Source organism: Loxodonta africana, chromosome 3 (assembly GCF_030014295.1).
Source record: "Loxodonta africana isolate mLoxAfr1 chromosome 3, mLoxAfr1.hap2, whole genome shotgun sequence".
NCBI classification, from domain to species: domain Eukaryota; kingdom Metazoa; phylum Chordata; class Mammalia; order Proboscidea; family Elephantidae; genus Loxodonta; species Loxodonta africana.
This window is the reverse complement of record NC_087344.1, coordinates 35249118-35269029: the sequence shown is the minus strand read 5'-3', so window position 1 is coordinate 35269029 and position 19912 is coordinate 35249118. Positions and strand designations below refer to the sequence as shown.

Below are 19912 nucleotides of genomic sequence, written 5' to 3'. Positions count from 1 at the left end.
ATAGAGCCAGTGCGGAGACTGACCAAGTCTGTTGCAGGCCGAGTGGTGCACAGGCCCCTTGGCTATAGCTCTTGGAGAAACTGCTGCTTGTCAAAATACATGTTTCTTAATATGCTAACGTGGAGGTCACAACCCACAAGCTATAGGTGTGAGCCCCTGAGGTATGATGGTTCAGGGGCCCCTGAGGGTCCCCCAAGACCCTTCCAGGAGATCCGGGAGCTTAAAACTATTGGCATAATAATATTAAGATGCCACTTTCCTTTCTCAATCTGATTCTCTGCTGAGTGTTCAAGGGACTTTGTGGACGCCGACACTTCTGATGGCAAGGTCGAAGGTGCGCGTGTGGTGTGTCCTTTCGTTCCCAGGCCGTAAGCATTCCTCAGTTTTGATTTATAAGAAAATAAGCCCACATCAATGGGGGCTCAGTGGGGTCCTCAGTTAACACCCACAAAGCAGTCCAGAAGCCACTGCTTCTGCGGACGAGTACGCCCAGCTACCTGTACTCCTGTAGCCCTGGTCTCTGTCTGCCCAGCGCAGGCCTCCCACGCAGGATGGTGGGAGCACTGCTGCAAGGCCAGTGCCCCTGAGCGGGGTGATCCTCACACTGGCGCTACAGCCCTGACCAGTGGGGCCCCCACTTGAGGCCCCTGACAGCACCCAGCAGGGCAGCTCCCTAACCACATCTATTCAGCAGTTGGTGCCCCCATGGACTGGCTGCCCGTTGGGGTTTGTGCATTTGTCACAGGCTCTGTCTCTGGGGTTTCCTGGGTGTCGTTGCTGTGTCCTCAATCAGTGGGGAGACTCTGGTGAACAGGCACCAGTTGCCGTGCTGTGCCCTTCTGGAGGGGCTGGGCAACAGACAGTGAGTGGGGTCATCACCTAGGAGCCCCCCTGCGATCTATGTGACCCACTCTGTCATGTTCTTCAGGTGGCAGAGGCTGGGTCTGCTGAGGAGGCAGTGCGAACTGGGGCTTGCAGTGAGCCTGGTGCAGTTCCGGGAGGGGGTTTGCCCCAGCTCATGTGGAATGGTCCAGGAGCACCCGGAGTGGGACAGGCTGGGTGGGCAGGCCCTTGTGGAAAGGAGCATGGCTGCCCTACCACGTACAGGGGATGCGCTTCCACTTTGACCTTGACGTTGGGCTGTGCACACCAGCGTAGTTTGAGGGGCAGAGGCGGGGTGGGCCAGCTGGAAGGCTGTGGCAGTGGCTGGGGAGGCATGGGGAAGTGGAGTCAGCCAGGCCTGCTGGCAGGTGGGGTGCTGACAATAGGGCGAGGCACAGAGACTTCCCTGGAGCAGCCAGGGGCAGAGGTCTTCTGTTCAGTGGATGGTATTGTCTGACATACATGGTCTGTGGACACCATCCTGTGCCTGATGGCTTGGTGACAAGCCTCCTGCACCCATGGGGCCCTGTGCTGAGGTGCTAGTCCTGACACGCAGGTTACTTCCCCAGCAAGGTGCCTGTTTTCTGTGTGCAGCTCCAGGGAGGGGCCCTCAGATTGGAATCTCTCCCTGAGCCTTGCACCGCTCTGGCCTCGCCCTGCCCTTTGCTGTGTGTGCCTCTTCCATACCTGTCTGTGTCAACCCTGTCCCAGGCTGCTGTCCTCGGGCTTATGCGTGGCTCTGGGGGTGTCATAGGGTATTTTGTGGCTGCACCTTCCTCTCTAAGCAGGGCTTCACAGGAGTGTCTCCTTATGACATGCATCCTGAGAACCTAGGGAAGGGCCACTCTCCTCAGGCCACTTTGAGAAGGGCGTGGCCAACTGCCCTGGGCTGAGCTGGGGTTTACCTTTCCTAGTGAGTGACTGAGGGGTAGCAGATGTATACAGAGTTATATAGGCCCAAAACAGTCTCCAGTAGACATGTGACATGGGGGCAGCGCCCTGCAACTGCGGAGGTAAACTGTGAGCTTGGGGCTCCGCCATTGGCCTTTCTCCAGAGGGTGGGTAGGGGTTTGCTGAATGCTGCTGTCCTGGCCTTAGCCCCCTGTGGGGACACTCCAGGCTTCCAAATAGCCCAGAGTAACTAAGCAGAAATAAAAGTCTTGTTTTAAGCCGTCTTTGTTGCGGCCCTGTGAAGTTTGTCATGAAAACAGCAGAAGCTGAGGGCAGGTGACAAGCCAAGGACAGTAGATTTACAGAGAAGCTACGTGATGCATCACTATTCTTTCCACTGGTTCACCTTACTTTCTCACCTTGGTTTTTTTGTTGACGGTGAGTTCTACACTCCGGTTTTACTTCTCTACCATGCTTGCATCTGGTGGTGGTTTAAAGGGCCCTAGCTGGAGTCCTACCACGGAAGACAGCCTGGCGATCTGCTTCTGAAAAACCAGCCAGTGAAAACCCTGTGGAGCACAGTTCTACTCTGACACACATGAGGTCACCAGGAGTGGGGGTTTGTAGACACCGCTACTCCAACAGTGTCCTGAGGCCTCACCTGAGAGCTGGTCAGCCCCCCAGGTCTCGCCCCACCAAACCCTCCTGGGGGCGGCAACCTCTTTCGGATGAGTGCCTGACCCTCCCTTTTCTTACAGACCAGTTTCTTTGTAAAAACTGCACTGTCATGAGACTCAGCTCGGATGACATCCTTTAGACAGAGGGACGCGTCTTTATAAGTCAGCTTCATGGTAAAACAACTCATTTTTCTATAAATCACTAAATAGAACAGGGAGGGGGGCAGTCGTTTTTATTTTTTTCCTCAACCCTAAGTGTTTGGTGGGAGATGACCCAGAGGTGGGGAACTGAGGCTGGCAGTGCAGGCACTGACCCAGGGCTCACGCCCCTGCGTGCTGAAGAGCCAGAATTCCAGGACGTTCTCAGCCTGCGGAGTCCTCTGCTTTGTTACTGGTAGACATTGTCAGGTCTACAATATGCCAGCATTCCTATACTCGCTGTACAACAGTGACTCGACTAATTGCTGTTTTGCTGGGTCTGTTTTGCACAGTTGTCCACTTTTACATGCATATCTTGTTTCTCGAAATCAAAGTGTCCTGGTTAGGGGCTCAGTTTTCCCCCTAGTAAAATGTTTGGGATTTGGTCTGTTTTAACATTTCTAGAGAAACAATTTGCTGCTGCAGATTAAGTCATAATTTTACTTTTTCTCAGAAAAATGTAAAACAAAAACAACCAAAACTTAAATTTTATTAGAATACTCCAAGTTAGTGCTTAGGTTACTTTGTTTTTGTTTTGAGGTTAAAATTTCTCATCAAACGGCCGGCGGGAGGCGGTTTCCAGCAAAACACAGGGACTAAAGATATTCTACTACTATATTATTTGCCCAGCCAGTTTATTTGCTTAAAATTTAGTTTTGTTTTGAGCTTTAACATTTCTTTCAAATTTAAATTACTAGATGATTCCAGCTCAGGTTTTCCCTATTTAGACAAATAGTAGTCTACCATTTTTATTATTTAAATATTTACTAAGTCTTAGTTAAACAGTATGTTTTTATACTGGCATAGTTGTAAAAACAATCTTGTAATCCGTTGGCTTCAGTTTAATCTTCAGGCAAACTAAAAGTCATCAGTGAAACAGAAATTCCTTCCCTGGTGGAAACATCCACTCTGGCCCTCTGTTCAGAGCGGAGTTTGTTCCAGCTGTGGCCTCTTGAACTTTGAACCGCACTGGTGGAGCCCTGGAGCGTTCTGAGCCCCCCAACCCCCAGGGTCAGTTGCTACAACATGAGATACGTCAGCACAGTTGGGTGCTAAGATAGACAATATACAGTGTATATACAGTGCGTGTCAGCACGAACTGCCCCATAGGGTTTCCAAGGAGCAGCTGGTGGATTCCAGCTGCCAGCATTTTGGTTAGCAGCCGAGCTCTTAACCACTGTGCCACCAGTTCTCCATACAATGGATACACAGCATATGTTCTTCCAGCACAAAACCAAACCAGACCTGTTGCTGTTGAGTCGATTCCAACTCACAGAGACCCTATAGTCTACAGGGTAGAACTGCCCCCAAAGAGTTGGCAAGCAGTGGCTGGTGGATTCAAACTGCTGACTTTTGGTTAGCAGCTCAGCTCTTAACCACTGAGCCACCAGTGGTCCTTGTCAACACAGGTGCTACATAGACACCCAGAGGAACATCAGCAAGACCTGTGCAGTCCCAGTGGACCATCTCCTGCCTGTAAGGTACAGAGACCTGTGGAGCAGACTCTGGGGAGGCAGGGTCTGTATCTGAGGAGATCTGTCCATTCCTAAAAGCAGTGGCCTCTGGATGCTTGATCAGAAGCTCCCTCTTCCAGGAGACCATCATCTGTCTTCACTCTCGCCTGAGACGCCTGCGGCAGGTGTCCAACCCTGTCCCACCACCAGCGCATCCCTGTTTTTCAGTAGCTGCAGTGGCTGGAAAACCACCAAAGCTGCTTTCAATCCCTTGGTCAGCATTCTCTTTTCTTTTTTCACCAGCTGGGGCAGTGTTTGCCTCTGAGGAGAATGTGTTGAGAGCATGGTTCTTGCTGGTGGCTTCTTGACTGGCGTCCAGAGTCCTTGTGCAAGAACGTCTGCTCCGGGGGCCCCCAGGGCCCCTTAGAGCCCCATTGGGACTTCTTGGAGCCACTGCTCCTGTGTGGACATCCACTGTGGCAGGGTCAACAATGGCCTTTTCCAAACCAGGCGCCTGAGCACTTTTCCAGAAGCATCTGTTACATGGGACACAGCTTGGCAGACACCAGGTTAGACCGACTTCTGACTTCTTCCTGCACCCTGGATTGTTCAGGGAAATCAGAGTCAGATGAGACCCTCTGCTCTGGGATCCTTGGAAGGAAGCGTGCCCTGAAAAGAGCTTAGGGGACTGTTGCACTCTGTTCTGTTTTGTGGATGTTCTTTGAATTGTTGGCCTGCCACCCACATTTTCAGCTGTTTGGGGAAGGCTGTGGGTACCGCTTAAGACAGCTGTGGGTCAGAGGTGCTGGGGCTGTCAGGTGAGCAGTCCTATCAGCATGTCCACACTTCGTGCGGGGCGAGTGCTCTAGGGGATGGGAAGAAAGTGGCAGATGTCCCTGGGGGCTGAGGCTCAGTTGGGGGCAGGGGGCTGCACAGGCAGGGCTGTGGTTTGGCTCCAGTGAGTTAGAGGAGAGCAAGTGTTCTCAACTTTGCCTTTCTTTTTTGGTGACTTCAGCCTAATCAAGGCTACTTTGCTGTTACTTTGCTCTTTAGAGAGACCTTGTCGATAGCACCTGCTTTGGCTTGCATCCTCCTCTCCTGTTGCCATTGTGGGGTCCCCTCCCCTGCCAGGCCTATGATGGTTGATGACAGGCCAGGCTAAGGGGAGTACTTTGTAGCATCGCGAGAGACCGAGGATGGGCGGCAGGCCGTTGCTCCCCTTTTGGACATCAAGGCAAGGGAGCACACACGCCACCTGTACTACCTGAGAGGTGGGTGTGCTTGAAGTTTTGTTTTTTCATAGAAGTAATAATGCTTGTTCCTAAAAAATGAGATACCGTTTATAGTTTCTTGCAACCTCATTTTTTGAATTAACAGCTTCGCCGCCATCTGTCCCAGCATCGCTCTTGTGCCTTCCCACATTTGTGTTTCTGTAGGGTCAGCATGAGCTCCAGCCTTCTATTTGTGGGGGGCGGAGGGGGGGTGACCAGGTGACCATTTAACGCACATGGAATTCCCATCAAAAGTCCACAAGAGCCAACCTGATGCAGCTCCTGTCATGCCGGGAGGTGGGCCTGTGAGCCCTGGTCCTGGGGTGCACGAGGGACCCCCACAATACTCAGGGCCCCCGACCGCAGGTGAGCACCCCCAACAGCATTCAGGGACCCCGACCGCCAACAGCCTGCAGGGACCCTGCAGAGCACACAAGTCACCGCACAGCGCATGAAGACCCCTGCAGCACTTACAGGCCCCTACAGAATGAGGGACCCCCACGCATGCCCCTCCCAGGTGGGCTGGACCCCCAGTACTTGTGAGTGAATTGTGGGGCATTTTGGTTTTGGTTTTTTAAATAAGACCTTTAAAGACTGGTGGTGGTGACATTTAAACCTTAAGGATGTTGTCACAGCAGATTATAAACTGGGGGGTGGGGGGGGAGTTGGGGCCAACTCCCAGCTGTGCACCATCGCACATTGCGGGGCAGGATGGGGCCAGGGGTCCAGGGCACAGCCCTGTCACACTGCTCTGTCCCCCAGGCCACAGACAGGTGGTACCTGATATGGTAACAGCCCTGCAGCATGAACCAGGGTGGGGAGGACGACGAGAGTATCCCCATGTCCCAGTGAGGAGGGTGACGGTGCGCAGTGGGGAGAGGGCAGCCTGTGCTCAGTGGCAGCTGTCCACCGAGTTGCCAGCGTAGCAAGGTCTTTGTTCAGGAGCGGCACACGGAGGAGGGGCTACTGGGGCCACCTGCCCCTTCCTGCCATGTTCCCAGGTCCTGCCCTGTGAGTGTGACAGGAAGGGAGAGTATCTGGGGTCAGGACAAGAGGACAGAGCAATTGACGATGGTGGATAGCCTTCAGTCAAGTGGCAGATCTGGTCTTGGCGGACTTGTGCCTTAGGCTGGGAAACATGGGCGGAGACTCATTGGACCCTGTCCTCTGACCCCAACCTTGCCTCGGCCGCAGCCGGCACAGGCAGTGAAGTGTGCTCTGCTGAGGGAGTGTGTGGCAGAGCTCTGTGGCCTGTCCTGAGGTGAGACCGCCAGAGGTGCACCTGTATGCACAGCCGAGACACTGCAGAGACCCCAGACTGTTCCTAGGCTCGTGATAGTAGCAGGAGAGGACACAGCAGGTCCCTGAGGCCGACTTGTGAACATGTCTGAGTCAAGGGAACCGTTGGGGCTCTTCTCCGAACGTCAGAGTTCTTGCCTTGTGTCTTATAATTCGATTTGTGCAAACTTGTAGTTGAAAGTCCTGTTGGATGATGGGGTTCGAAAAGGTGAGCCGTTCAAGCTTGGGAGGTGGTGGCTGTCGGATGGCCTTGGCTCAGGGTTGGCCTGGCCTGCTGCCTGCAGATACCACAGACCTGGCAGGGTTTCGGCTGGCAGCTGGGCGAGAAGTCAGGGTGGCGGAGCAGGGCTCAGCAGTGGCGTTTATATAAATTGAGGTGTCAATAGCGTCCCCTCAGCCAGCATCAGATGAAGCCGCTCTGAGGCGTCCTTCTGCCTCCTCTGCCTGACTTCCAGCTCCGTAGCTTTTGGTCCAACAGGACTTTAACCCTGGGGTAAGTTTAAAATTCTCAGTTAATAAGGACTGAGCCTTCTGCTCTGGCTTTTGTGTCCTGGGGCTCAGCTGCACCGGGGTGACCTGTTCCTGAGGGGTCTGCATCGTGGGCAGTGAGCCCTGCGCCCAGCACAGCCACCATGGCCCAAGGGTGGGTGAGAGAGAGTGACCAAGGGGTGGTATGTTCTGACTCCCACGGTTGCTAGGAGAAGAACTTGGTGGCGGGGGGGGGGAGGGGAGCAGCCCCCAGGGATGGGGAGGCTCCAGGCTCCACTCAGCCCCCATCCCCAGGTACTGGGCAGTGAGGTCCTTGGCTGGCTAGGCCTCTTGGGGCCAGCAGCCCTGTATCCTCCCTACCTCCTAGCAGTTGTGTCTCCAGTTAGGGACCCCACTTCAAAGGCACTCCCAGTACCCAAGGCAGACTCCTTCCTCCTGGGTTTGTCTGAAGCTCAGTTCATGCTATTTTGGGTTTTCTTGCCCCTCCCTGGCCTCCCAGAGCCCCAAGGGGCCCAGTGGCCGGCTTCTGTTGCACAGGGTGGTGAGGGCCCTGGGAGCTGGCGTGAGGGGTGTAGACTGACGATGACTCAGCCCTGAGTGGTGAGGCCTGAAGGAAGCCCCTTCCAGAGTGCCTGATAAAGACCCCTGGAGGTGGGATGTGGTGTCCTCAGGTCCTGGGGGCGGGGGGGGGGGGGGTTGGAGGGGTCTGCAGGTTTCCTGTGCACCAGCAGGTTGTGGTCACTTTTCATTTCTTAGTGGCTCTGTGGGTGAAGTGTGGGGGTGGAGGGGTGAGCCCTTGATAAAACCACTCATTTGTGGGGTTTGGCTTCAGCCTCCGCCTTCCTGCCACCTTCCTTCATGGTAGCACCTCTGCCTTGAGCATTACCGTGTCCCCAGTGATCCACCAAGACCCTGGGGCACCTGGGCTGGGAGCAAGCACTGCTTTGCTCTAAGGGCCAGCCACAGACCCTCTTCCACTTCCTGTGCCCTTTGGGTCCTTGTTCTTTACCTGCTGACCCCATGGTGCCTCCTGTGCCCAGGCTCAGTCATTTCTGTCCTTCCCCAGCTCAGAGCTGAAGTCTGGGAGTAAGTGAGAAGTCCCCAGTGGACACTCGGTCCACCTGGAAGGTGCTGTTGTGTCTCAGTACTTAGAAATCCCCCCACGCCCACCCTCAATGCAGTGAGGTACGAGATATTGCACTGTGTTCTGGCCACGTGCTGGGACATGTGCAGCGTCCGATGATACAGCCCTCCCGCAACTCAAGGCAGTGTGGCCCTACACTTGGCCACTGCTCTGCTGGAATGCATGGACCCTCGCTCTTGGTGACCTCTCGGTGCCTGTCCTCAGCAGCACCTGGATGGCAGCCCTGCTCTTCTGTAATGAAGACTCTGAGATGCAGGGTGACTGTACCTCTGTTGCCTGGCCTTCACACCTCGCCTCCTGACCTGTGTGCTCTTTGTCCCACATGATCTCGGGGGCATCCAGGTGTGACCCTGTCTCCGTGATCTGAAGCGGGGGTTTAAGGTTTGTTCATAACTGCGTTCCTAAGGGTGTTCGGACACTGGGCCCCAGCACAGGGCCCTGTGGGGCTCCCAGAACTTGTTTTCCCTGGTACTCGGCCTATGTCTTGCATCTCTGGGGGAATATGGCAGAAAACATTCCGTATTAAAGCAATAGAACTTCCTGTTTGATTTCTAAGCTAGACTCTCTCCTTAATTACTTGAATCTTCATTTCGCTTCAGTTACCTCATAAACGTAAATAATGAGAGATGAATATAAGTAAAGGAGCTGAGGGTGTTCCAGGCCTTGACGAGAAGCTGGCCCTTACTGCTTGGTGGCTGCAACCCCGCCCCCAGGCCCTGCGTGCACCGCATCTCATCCAAAGCCTTCTCCCTGCAGGAAGATGCCCTGCTTCCTGTCTAGGTCTCCTGGGAGGCTGAGGTGGGGGAACTGGCAGAGTATGGGGGAGGTTAGGAGAGGTGGTTCTGGGCTGACCAGAAAGCCTTGGTTACCAAAACCCGGTTCTCCAGGCTGTCCACCTCTCCCCTTCCTCTGTAGCTGGCACTAGACCACTGTGTGAAGTGTCTTTGGGTCCCTTCTCCCACCTGACTCCAGTTCCAAGCTTTTGAATAGATGGGCTCTGGAAGTCAGGCCAGGCTGCCGCAAAGCCACCCTGGAGCAGCCAGGGGCAGCGTGCTCAGGACAGGTTAGGTGCAGTGGGTGCTGGCCAGGTGGGGATATTTTTATTGTGCTTGGCTAGTGACAGGAGCCAAAGGCACCAAGGCAGGTGATGGTCAGGTGTCGTTTTTATTTTTAACAGATTCTTTTTTAGAGTGGTTTTAGTCTTACAGAAAAATTGTGCAGAAAATACAGAGTTCCCAGGAGCCCCCATACCCTCCACACAGGCGCAGTTTCCCTTGTTATCAGCATCTTGCATTCCTGTGACGTGTTTGTTACAACTGATGAGCCCAGGTCCGTACTTTACTCTTAGCTAAAGTCCAAAGTTTACATCAGGGCTCATCAGGGTTATACAGTCCTATGGGTTTTGACAACTGCATCAGATCGTGTGTTCACCATTACAGCATCCTACAGGATTGCTTTCCTGCCCTCGAAAGGCCCTGTGCCCACACCAGGTATCTTCAAGGTAAAACTCTGAGACTGACCATTTACATTTATTCTAAAAGCTGATTTTATTATTCAGGAAGGTAGGAAATTATTTAAAATAATATAAGCTTATTTCAACAAATTATCATGATGTAAAATCTGGGAAAGACATTCAGTGTTCTACTAAAATTCCAAAAAAACTCATCCTTTTCTCTAACGTGGGCTGACAATGGTCCTGACTTACTGGAATGAGCCTCGTGTAGGCCCCTAAAGACTGTGGAAACTTGTGGTGTGGGGCCTTGATCCCAAAGGACCCCTTTGGGGGAGATGAACCCCGGGACCCCGAATTTAGACATGGCCCTTGAGATTGGGTGGGGGCTGTAGCCCTTTCCTGAAGGCCAGTCCTCTTCCAGCTCAGGGCTCCCTGAACTCAGGGTCCCCCCACTCAACCCAGCGCACACTGCTGTGGCTTTGTGTATGAGCACCACACCCCTGCCCATGAGGGTCCCGCTGGTCACGGACCCCGTTAGGCCTCAGCGCTGAGGCCTTGGGCCAGGCCTGGTCTCTCACCACCCTCTCTCCAGCAAGTGGAGCTCCTCTGTCCTGGACACCTTTCTGTCTGGTTGGTTTTACGTCACTGATGGCCAGGTTTCAAGTCCTTTCTTCAGGGTTTTTTATTTTGTTTATGCTGTCACTTGGCTAGACTTGGATCCACTCTTCAGGGGAAGCGACTCTTCACCGAGGGGCTGGATGTCAGAGAGCAGCTCTTTGTGTGGCCTTTGGATGGGGTGTTTTACAGTCGGCTGTCAGCATGAGAAAGACAAGCACCCTGGAGAAACCAGTGCCAGGTCTCTTTGCTTCCTGTGAGGCTGTGAGTTTTAAGATCGTTGGAAAGCAGCAGCCTGGCCAGGCTGAGATGGACTTGTCTCCCGCTTGTGGTTGGGGCCTGGGCGTGGGGACATGGATGACTCCACATCAGCAGGGGTTAAGCACAGGGACCAGCCCCCTCCACAAAACAGCCCCTGTGCCCCTGTTGCCTTTCCACCCCTACTGATGACATGGGCAGATGCTCAGAGCCAGTAAGTGCGGGGCAGTTAGGGAGGCAAGGCCTGGGGTTGGAGACAAGACTCTGTTCAGTAAATGAAACCCAAAGCTTTCATCCAAAGCTCCTTGACATTGGCATTCAGCTATACACAGAACGGCATCTTACACATGTTGGACAGAAATAAGAGAATCAAGCCCCGGCCAGAGAGGTTCCAGAACTGCAAAGACCTGTTTGATCTGATCCTCACCTGCGAGGAGCGAGTCTACGACCAGGTGGTGGAAGGTAGGCAGGGGTTGCAGTGTCCACCATGTGGGGCAGGACCCTGTGGCAGGGCCCACTCAGCAAGGAGCAGGGACCAGGAGGTGCTCGGGCCTCCCGTCACCGTTCAACAGCCACTTTTGATGCCCCTGTGACCCTGGCACTTCCAGAGTAACAGCAGGCCTCATGAGAACTTCAGGGCCTAGCCGCCTTGGGGCTCCGGTGGGCAGGAGAAAGCATGGCCAAGCTGAGACAGCCTCATCTCCTGATGGTGGGTTGGGGCCAGGGGCTCTGCCTCCCGGTGCCTGACCACGGGACAGGCCAGAGGTGTGAGGGCGAGAGTCAGGCCGAGGTTTCTGTGAATCCTCACCATGCTCACTTTGAGGCTCTGGTTGAATCCTAACGTTTCTGGAGAGGGGAGTTGGGATCCTGATTTGACACCGGGGTGCTGTGTTCCTAAAGGCCAGATTCTATGCCAGGAAGAACACGCCTGGCCAGAGGGACAGGGACAGGTTGGGGTAGGGGGGCTCCTGGGCCTTGTGGTGCCCCATCCCTCCTTAGACTCAGCCTTTGTAACTATCCTGTCAGATCTGAATTCCCGGGAGCAGGAGACCTGCCAGCCAGTGCACGTCATCAACGTGGACATACAGGACAACCATGAGGAGGCCACCCTGGGGGCCTTCCTCATCTGTGAGCTGTGCCAGTGTGTGAGTACCGATGCACCCACATCCCGCGCTCCTCCCCTGTTCAGACCTCGGGTCAGGGCGTCCTGTCTGCTGAGGCACCTCCTGAGATACAGGTGCCTCCAAGGCAGGGCTGTCACGCCCCCCACCCCCTGCATGAGGACCCAAAGGAAAGCAGTGATCACACAGCTCACCTTCGAATCCTTCCAAATGTTAAAATAAATGCAGGGATGCCTCCGAGCCTCAGCCATACTCTGTGGGTTGAATTTGGTGGTCACCTCGATTACTCTAAGTTCGATGGGGAAGTGTGGGCCCTCGGCCTGGGCTTGGCCAGGGTCCTTGCTGGGCGATGGCCTCACTGCATCCTCTGCTCACTCTTCGGTGAAGTGGGACAATTCGGGCTGTTGCCTGACATGGTGTGAGGTTCACCGAGCCCAGGCCCAGGAGGCCCTTCTGTCTCGGGTGCCTTACCATGCCGGCCTCGGCTTCTGGGCAGTCTTGTACCCACTTTCCCATCACACCAAGCTTACCAGGGCAGGGCCTGGGACCTTGCGGGCCAGTGGGGTTGGTGGGGGAGCTTGGTGGCCCACACGCTCACTGGCTGTACCATCTGCAGATCCAGCACACGGAGGACATGGAGAACGAGATTGACGAGCTGTTGCAAGAGTTCGAGGAGAAGAGTGGCCGGGCCTTCCTGCACACTGTCTGCTTTTACTGACTGTGCCATGGGGGGCCATGCCGCGGACCACGCCACCTTACAGCGTCATTGCGGCTGTGCTTTTCTGCACACCGTCTCCTTCCACTGACTCAACTCCACCGACCCCTGCCACCTCGGCGCTTCCTTTGTGAATACTTTTCCTTCCTAATTTTGTTTTTACTTTTTGGTATTCTGCCGGTGGGTGGTAGTATTACCAAATAAATTGTACATATGAAATGAGAAGATATACGTAAATGCCATATTAAAAACAATCAAGTTTTTTTCTCTCACTTGTACCTGTTATGAGTGGGATAGTGATTATACAGATTTTTTTTTTTCCTTTAACCTAAAAAAGAAAATGGTTTATAGTCCCTTTCCCTGCTGTGTATATGTCTTTAGTTGTGCGAACCTTTCTCTCTCTGCACTGGCTGGACTGTACAAATACCCAAATAAAGCAATGGACTCTGTATTCTCACAAAGACCCTGGAATCCTCCGGTAAATACACTGCCGGCTTGTCTCTGCTGTCCCAAATCCCAGGGCTCTGGCCTTGCTGGATGGGTCCCCAGGCGCCTCCTCAGCAGGGAGTGGGGCATACACCTTCCTCATGTGGAGCCCTGCACTGGGTGACCACTGCTGCTAAAAGCAGGGTACAGGTGCTACAGGGCCCGCACCTGAGTCTGGTGGTCAGGCCTGGGGCAGGGGGTAGAGGCCTGTGGCTTCAACACGAGCTCCTTTCCCCGCCAGGTCCTCCAGCTCACTGTGACCTAGGTCTCAATAGGACCTTGGTCAGGGCCAGGCCTGCATGCAAGCCCCCATGTGCTGCTTCCAGCAGGAAGCTGGCCTGTTCCCAGTTAGGGCTGCTGGACACAGGGCTGAATAGGCTCCTGCCCACCATGGACCTGCTCCCCAGGCTGGGATTGATTGTCCTCTGTGTAGAATATCCCCCAAGTTGCCCACCGAGCTCCTGTGCTGGCAGTGAGGGGCCATTTTGGCATCCACTGTGTAATCCCCAGTTGCCTCTGAGCCTCTTTGGGTCTTGGGGATGGAACGTTTGCACACAGGGTCCCCTGCCCAGGCCCCAGCATCACATGGCAGCCCAGGTGCCAAGAGTGGACCCCCAGACCCAGAAGGTCTGGGAGACGGCCTAGGGCTCCCCTCCCTCCCCCCCAGGCCTCCTTGGACCTTTGCTGACTCCAGGGTCCCCCTCCTGCCTGCCCTCCACCCTCCCCCTGGGGGCCTGTGACCATGGCGTTGGGGTGACCTCTGTGAGGCAGTTCTTTGGTGACCTCACAGGCCCCTCCCCTAGACGCACTTGCTGGACCAGGCCAGGAGCCCCTCACCCAGTGACTTGGTGACGGCTAGGAGGAGGCTCCTTAAGCTGAGCAATGGGCCGGTTTGGCTGGAGCGCCTCCTTCCTGAGGCGCCTCTCCAGGACGACCCCATCCGGCCGCCCGGGGGTCCCGGGAGTTGGCTAGGGGACTCAGGTTTGTCAGACCAAATGGGGGCGGGACCTGGAGCTAACGTCCCTGAGGAGGGGTCCTGGCCCCCGTCATGGGGCGGGATTCAAGAGCAAGGACAGAGGAGACCAGCTTGCGCCACAGCCCCGTCTCGGTCCCAGTCCCCGGACGGGCGAGGGCGCGTAGTCCTCCCGAGAGGCGGCGGGAGGCGGGAGGAGGGAAGAGGGAGGAGGGAGAAGGGAGGGGGCCGGAGCCGGGAGCCGAGCGCAGGGAGGACCGGAAGGCGGAGCGGAGTGCGGCGGGCGCGGACAGCGCGGCGGACCGGCCGGACGGAGCGACCCCACGAGCGGCCCCCCGGCCCCGGCCTCCTCCTCCCGGCCGGCGGCGGGATTGCGGCGGGCGGCGGCGGCGGCGTGCGCCCCAGAGGAGCTGACCTCTGCGGAGGCGGCGGGGGCTCAGCATCGGGCCGGGGCCGGGGGGGCGCCGGGGCCGGGGGGCGGCGCTCCGGCCCGGCCCGGCCCCGCCCGATGCCCATGAGCGCGAACACCATGATCTTCATGATTCTGGGGGCGTCGGTCGTGATGGTGAGCGGAGAGGCCCCCGCGCGCTCCCGCCGCTCCAGCAGCCCGCGCGCCGCCCCATCCCCCGCCTTGTTTACAGCTGGCCGGCCGGCCCCCCCTCCCGGCCCGCGCCCCCCGCCTGCTCCTCCTCCCCCCTCGCTTGCTCTTCTCCCCGTTACCCCCGCCCGCTCCTCCCCCCGCCCCCCCGGCCTGCACCCCACCCCGCCTGCGCTCCTCCCACTCCCGCTGCTTCCCTCCCCCGCGCTCCCGGCCGGCCTCCCCCCGCCGCGCCCCCATCCCTGGCGCCCGGCGCTCGGCACCGACCCGGCATGGGCTCTTCCAGGCCATCGCGTGCTTGATGGACATGAACGCGCTGCTGGACCGATTCCACAACTACATCCTCCCGCACCTGCGGGGCGAGGACCGCGTCTGTCACTGCAACTGCGGCCGGTGAGTCCGCGCCCGCCCGCGGGCACGATACGCGCGACCACACAGGCGCGGACGGCCCGCCGGGGTGCGGGGAGGGCCGGGTCACGCCGCCAGGCCCACGCAGGCCACGCGGGTTCGGAGAGGCGAGGGGCCAGGGCCCAGGTGCGGATGGGGGAGGGTCGGGCCGGCCGAGCTGGCGCCGGGAGGGGCCGCCGGAATCAGCTGCGGGCGGAACCAAAATTCCCTGTCGGAGCAGCCCCCCAGTGCCGTTAGAGAAGGAGCCGCCCGCGCGGGCGATGGGCCCAACTGTCCCGGCCTCCTGGCCCGGCCCGGCGTCAGGGCCTGCGCACAGGCAACGCACGCCACCCGCGCGCCTCGCGTCTCCCTGGGCCCTGTGTGCACTGTGCTGTGCACACGGACTTCTGTGAGCCCAGGTGCTGGGAAGTGCAAAAGGTCAAGGTGGGAAAGGTCAGATCCCCTCATTGTACAGAGGAGGAAACTGAGGCTGGGGTGGAGCTTGCTCAAGGTCACTGGAGAGGTGGGGAGGCTCGATCCGGTGCTCGTGTGGTGACGGGTTCTCTCGGCCATGCATGTTTGTACGTCCCTGTACGAAATAAACATCTTCTCACCAGACGCGCATGTGTGTACCGTCTGTGCATATACATGTGCGTCCACACAGCGCACGCGCACACAGGCCGCACGTCCACGCTCCCACACGGTGACCGCTGTCATCACCCTGATACATGCGAACACGGACAGAGGCCTCAGGGGACAGAGACCAGCCCAAGGTCACACAGCCAGTGTTGGGGGGATGGCTAAAGACTGTACACACGAGCTGGGCCAAGGGAATGAGGACAGTGCATGCCTGCTCAGCGTGCCACACGCCCATGGGTGGACAGGTACGTTGGTACAAGGCGCGGGTCTGAGAGCAGGTGCAGAAGAGGTGCTGGGCGTGGGGGCTGGGGAGACCCAGAACCCCAAGAGGAAGTGGTTGGGTGATCATACTCTCACAGAGCCCAGGCTCCTGCTGGACACACAGTTTGAACGGCTTGTCCAGCAGCGAAGGGACGGCAAGATGTCAGCTCCATGGCCTCCTGGGGCCCCGACTGGGGTGGGGTGCAAACTGGGGTGATCCCAAATGCTCCCAGGAGGCTCTCCGCATGCAGGGCGCCCAGCCCAGGCTCAGTTCCATCAGCACATGCAACACGCATCGCGACGTGTGTGGAATCTCCTTTGTGGCGGTGTGATGTGAGGATCGAGTCCCTGCCTGTGAACACACACTGGCACACGTTCCTCGGGGCCTGTCCATGCAGACAGGTGTATTCTTAGAGGGTGCTGGCCTGGGATGTGTACACGCACTACTGTAGTACTCAGAGTACACGCGGTTCATGTACAACAGGTGCCTGTGCAGAGCATAAATGTAGGCGAGGGGTGCGCATGTGTGCAGATTAGGGTCTGTGCACGCAGAAGGCGTGCGGAGCCACACCATGCAACAGACTGGAGTCATGTTCCTGAGTGTGTGTACATGTATATGCTTTGTGCACATCTTTACATACAGACATGTTAACTGTGTTCCAAGCACTATTGTATATTGATAATATATATGTGTATGCCAAGTACATGTATATAACCCAATATACAGCAGAGCGCGTGTCTCAGCCATGCTGATATGCAGCCACGTGGGTGTAGTGGATGTGCGTGCACTGTACAGCTTTGCTCACGGGGATCCGTGGAGAAGCCGTACCACGCAGTGCCACAATGGACTCCATCTGTGTATGTACACACCGTGTGCAGAGCAAGTGTGTACATGTGTATGCTTGTATAGGCCTGTACATAGAAGTTTACACAAGGACACATGTGCAAATCAGTGCTACAAAGTCCATGTGTGAACAGGCAGTACCTGTGTGTGAGAACGCATGCACGTGACTGGGGCTGTGTGGGGACAATGGCTGTGTCCACACAGTCCATGTGTGCCCCCGTGTGGCACACACCATGCTCATGTCCGCAGCGGGTGTGCACAGTGCATGGATGCCCTGTGCATGTGGCAGGCGTGTGTACGAGATGGCGTTGAGCCTCTGGTAGACACGTAGAGCATGTGTGGTGCAGGCAGACTACACGTATGTACACGGCCCAGACATACGTGTGCGGGAAGCACTCTGCCAAGGCCAACTTGTCCTGCTTCCATCTGGGACCTGAGCCCCTGCCCCCCGGGGCCTGATGGGGAGGGAGGAATAAGAGGAGTGGGGATGAGCTGCAGGTGCTGGCTTCGGTAGAGGCACAGGTCATGAGCTCTGACTCCCTGGAGGTCCTGAACCATGGTGGGTGGCATCACTGTCCTTGCAGGGCAAGGGAGGCAGTTTCTGATTTTCTCGGTGCTTTGATTTTCAAGTTGCCTGCCTGGCCAGCCATGTGTTGGGCAGGATGCAGGGGCCCCACGGAAGGCCTTGCCAGGGGTCTGGGCAGAGAAGGCCGGGAGGCAGGAAATGACGGTGACACTCTGGCTGCTGGCTGTCAGCCTCCCCCTCCAGGATTCGGTGCTGAGGAGCCAGGCGGGTCACATGACCTGCGGATGGTCAGTTTTTTTCCACCAATTATTGATGACTGAAGATCTATTGACCAGCTGGTGGTCAGGTGAGCGTGGCTGCAGAAGTCACTGTTGACAATGGCCAGTACTGGCTCCTCCACCTGGGTGATGCTTCAAGCCCTGCTCAGGGGCCCTGGTGGCGGCCACCCACCCATCTGGCCGCCACCCTCCCAGGCATGCTAAGTGGTTGGTCTCCCAGGGTCTCAGCAAGAACAGGAGGCTGGGGACCAAGGGTCTGGGGCCATGGTTCTGGTCTGCTCCCCGGGTCTGCTGGTGGTGGGTAACCTCCTCTCTAGAACAGCAGCCCTGGGCCCATGGCCACACCATCCCTGCCGGACTGGGCTTGGGATTTGCAGACCCCTGACCTCACTTGGAGGGGGCACCTGCATGGACCCCACCAGGCGTGGGGAAGTCAACGAAGGAGGCAGCAGGGCCCAGGGTCAGGGAATCCTTGAACAGAGGCCTCTGGGCCTCACCTGGTCAGGGTGAGCTTTGAGGGAGGAGAAGGGGGAGGACTCAGCATCACAGGAGGGCCTTCCCTGAGGCCAGCGTGGAACCGCCATTTAACTGAGGGAAGATTTCTGGAGAAGCAGATTTGGGAGGGAGGAGCTATTTTTAGGTGTGATTTTGAGTTGTCTGTGAACCCCCACGTGGAGACGGCAGTAGAGCTCAGGCAGAGGCGGACATGGGGGTGAGGGCCTGGGTGGATGGAACCATGGGTGGGTGAGGGGCAGGGAGAGGGGAGAGGACTTCTCAGTCAGGAGGAGCAGCCCGTGGAGGGGTCAGCGGGAGGAGGCAAACCAGAGGCCAGGGTGGCCGGGCCAAGAGTGCAGCAAATGTGAACGCCTCAGGTGCCTGGCCCCATCAGCTGGCCCTGGTTATATACATGTACTTTGGGCAATGGCAAGTGGGTGGGAGGGCCCAGAGGGCTTCCCGGAGGAAGTAGCTTCTGGTCAGAATTGAGCAGGAGGACTAAGCAGGAGGGCATGGGCCCAGGAGAGGCCAGGTATGAGGCACTGGGGCACTGTGGGGAACTGAGGATGGGAAGGAAGCCACCAGCCTTGCCCAGGATCCAGGTCAGCGGGCGGCCAAGGCCAAGACTGACGCCAGGAGACAGAGAGCAAGAAGGAAGGGGCCTGTGGGGTCGCCCTGGGTAGGCGTCACCCTCCTCTCTTCTAGAAGGGTGGCCAGGGCCCACGTCTGAATGGCCAAGCTGGGGCCTACCCTCTTGGGTGGCTGCCTTACCAGGGCCCAGTTGCCCACCAGCACTAGACTTAGTTATGGCGGGAGCGCCAGGACCCAGTATAGGATGGGGCCAAGGTGGAGTGTCCCCACCCACGCAGATGTGGCCCCTCGGGAGCTGGCGGGGGGCGGGAGAGGTGCCAGCCCACCTGCCGCCCCCAGGCACCACGTGCACTACGTGATCCCGTACGACGGGGACCAGTCGGTGGTGGACGCTGCAGAAAACTACTTTGTGACGGACAATGTGACCAAGCAGGAGATTGACCTCATGCTGGGACTGCTGCTCGGCTTCTGCATCAGCTGGTTCCTCGTGTGGGTGGACGGTGTCCTGCACTGCGCCGTGCGCGCCTGGAGGGCTGGCCGGCGCTACGGTGAGTGCCAAGGACCGGCCCCTGCCCAGGCCTGCATGGGCCACCTGGCCATGTCCTGCCTTCTCTCCCACCTCACCCCCCCACCCCATCCCTGCCTGGTCCTCAAGGCCACCCAGCCCATTTGATGATTACCTCAGCCCCTTCCAGAGCCCACATGTGCCACCCACACCCCGATCTGTGCCCAGCCCCCTGACCTCCCTGTCCCACACCCAGCCACCAGGTCCCACACCCAGCTACCTGGTCTCACATGTCCAGATCCCACCCCATCCCTGCTTGGCCACCAGGCCACTCCGCGCCTGTCCTGACCACACCCTGTCCCCACAGACGGCTCGTGGACCTGGCTGCCCAAGTTCTGCAGCCTGCGGGAGCTGGGCCGGCGACCGCACAGGCCCTTTGAGGAGGCCGCAGGGAACATGGTGCACGTAAAGCAGAAACTCTATCACAATGGCCACCCCAGTCCACGGCACCTCTGAGCCACCTGTAGGACTCGTCAGGGCACGCCCAGCCACTGGCCACTGTACAGATGTAACAAGGACCTTTGTGGCACTGTGGCCTGGCAGGACTGGATGGCAGCCTCAGGCCATGGTGGTCGGCCTCAGATGGCCGAGCCTGGGCGGCTGGGCGTCTCCAGCAGAAGGTGCTGACTCCTTTTCTTTTTATAAAGGGGGTTTAGGGTGGGGGCCGGTGGGGGAGGCTGCTGGGTCTGGGGGCAGGACCTCAGCCACCAGCTGGGCAGGACACAAGGACAGACCAGGGGGCACGCAGGGTCATGCAACTCTGCCCCAAAGGTGCTGGGGGTTGGGGGGGCGGGTCTAAAGT

The 19912-nt window shown here is 57.5% G+C and overlaps 2 protein-coding genes across 2 annotated transcripts in view; both read left to right on the top strand.

Annotated features, from left to right (window-relative positions):
- SSU72 (SSU72 homolog, RNA polymerase II CTD phosphatase) overlaps positions 1-12928 on the top strand; it is a 30531-nt gene extending 17603 nt beyond the window's left edge. Inside the window, exons 3-5 of the mRNA XM_003413510.3 lie at positions 10954-11093; positions 11658-11776; positions 12369-12928. Coding sequence (XP_003413558.1) covers positions 10954-11093; positions 11658-11776; positions 12369-12470 — 361 coding nt within the window. The 3' untranslated portion in view covers positions 12471-12928. The remainder of the gene's footprint in view (positions 1-10953; positions 11094-11657; positions 11777-12368) is intronic.
- A 1506-nt stretch (positions 12929-14434) lies between these two features.
- On the top strand, positions 14435-19702 carry TMEM240 (transmembrane protein 240). Its single transcript, XM_064283134.1, has 4 exons — positions 14435-14491; positions 14811-14917; positions 18885-19093; positions 19418-19702. Exons 1-4 carry the CDS (start codon positions 14435-14437, stop codon positions 19564-19566), a joined length of 522 nt encoding a protein of 173 aa, XP_064139204.1. The 3' UTR covers positions 19567-19702.
- Positions 19703-19912: the final 210 nt, after the last annotated feature.

Coding starts and splice junctions, on each gene's coding strand:
- TMEM240 (XM_064283134.1), top strand. CDS start 14,435: ATGCCCATGAGCGCGAACACCATGATCTTCATGATTCTGGGGGCGTCG. Junction 14,918..18,884: donor TGTCACTGCAACTGCGGCCG/GTGAGTCCGCGC, acceptor TGCCGCCCCCAG/GCACCACGTGCACTACGTGA. Junction 19,094..19,417: donor GAGGGCTGGCCGGCGCTACG/GTGAGTGCCAAG, acceptor CTGTCCCCACAG/ACGGCTCGTGGACCTGGCTG.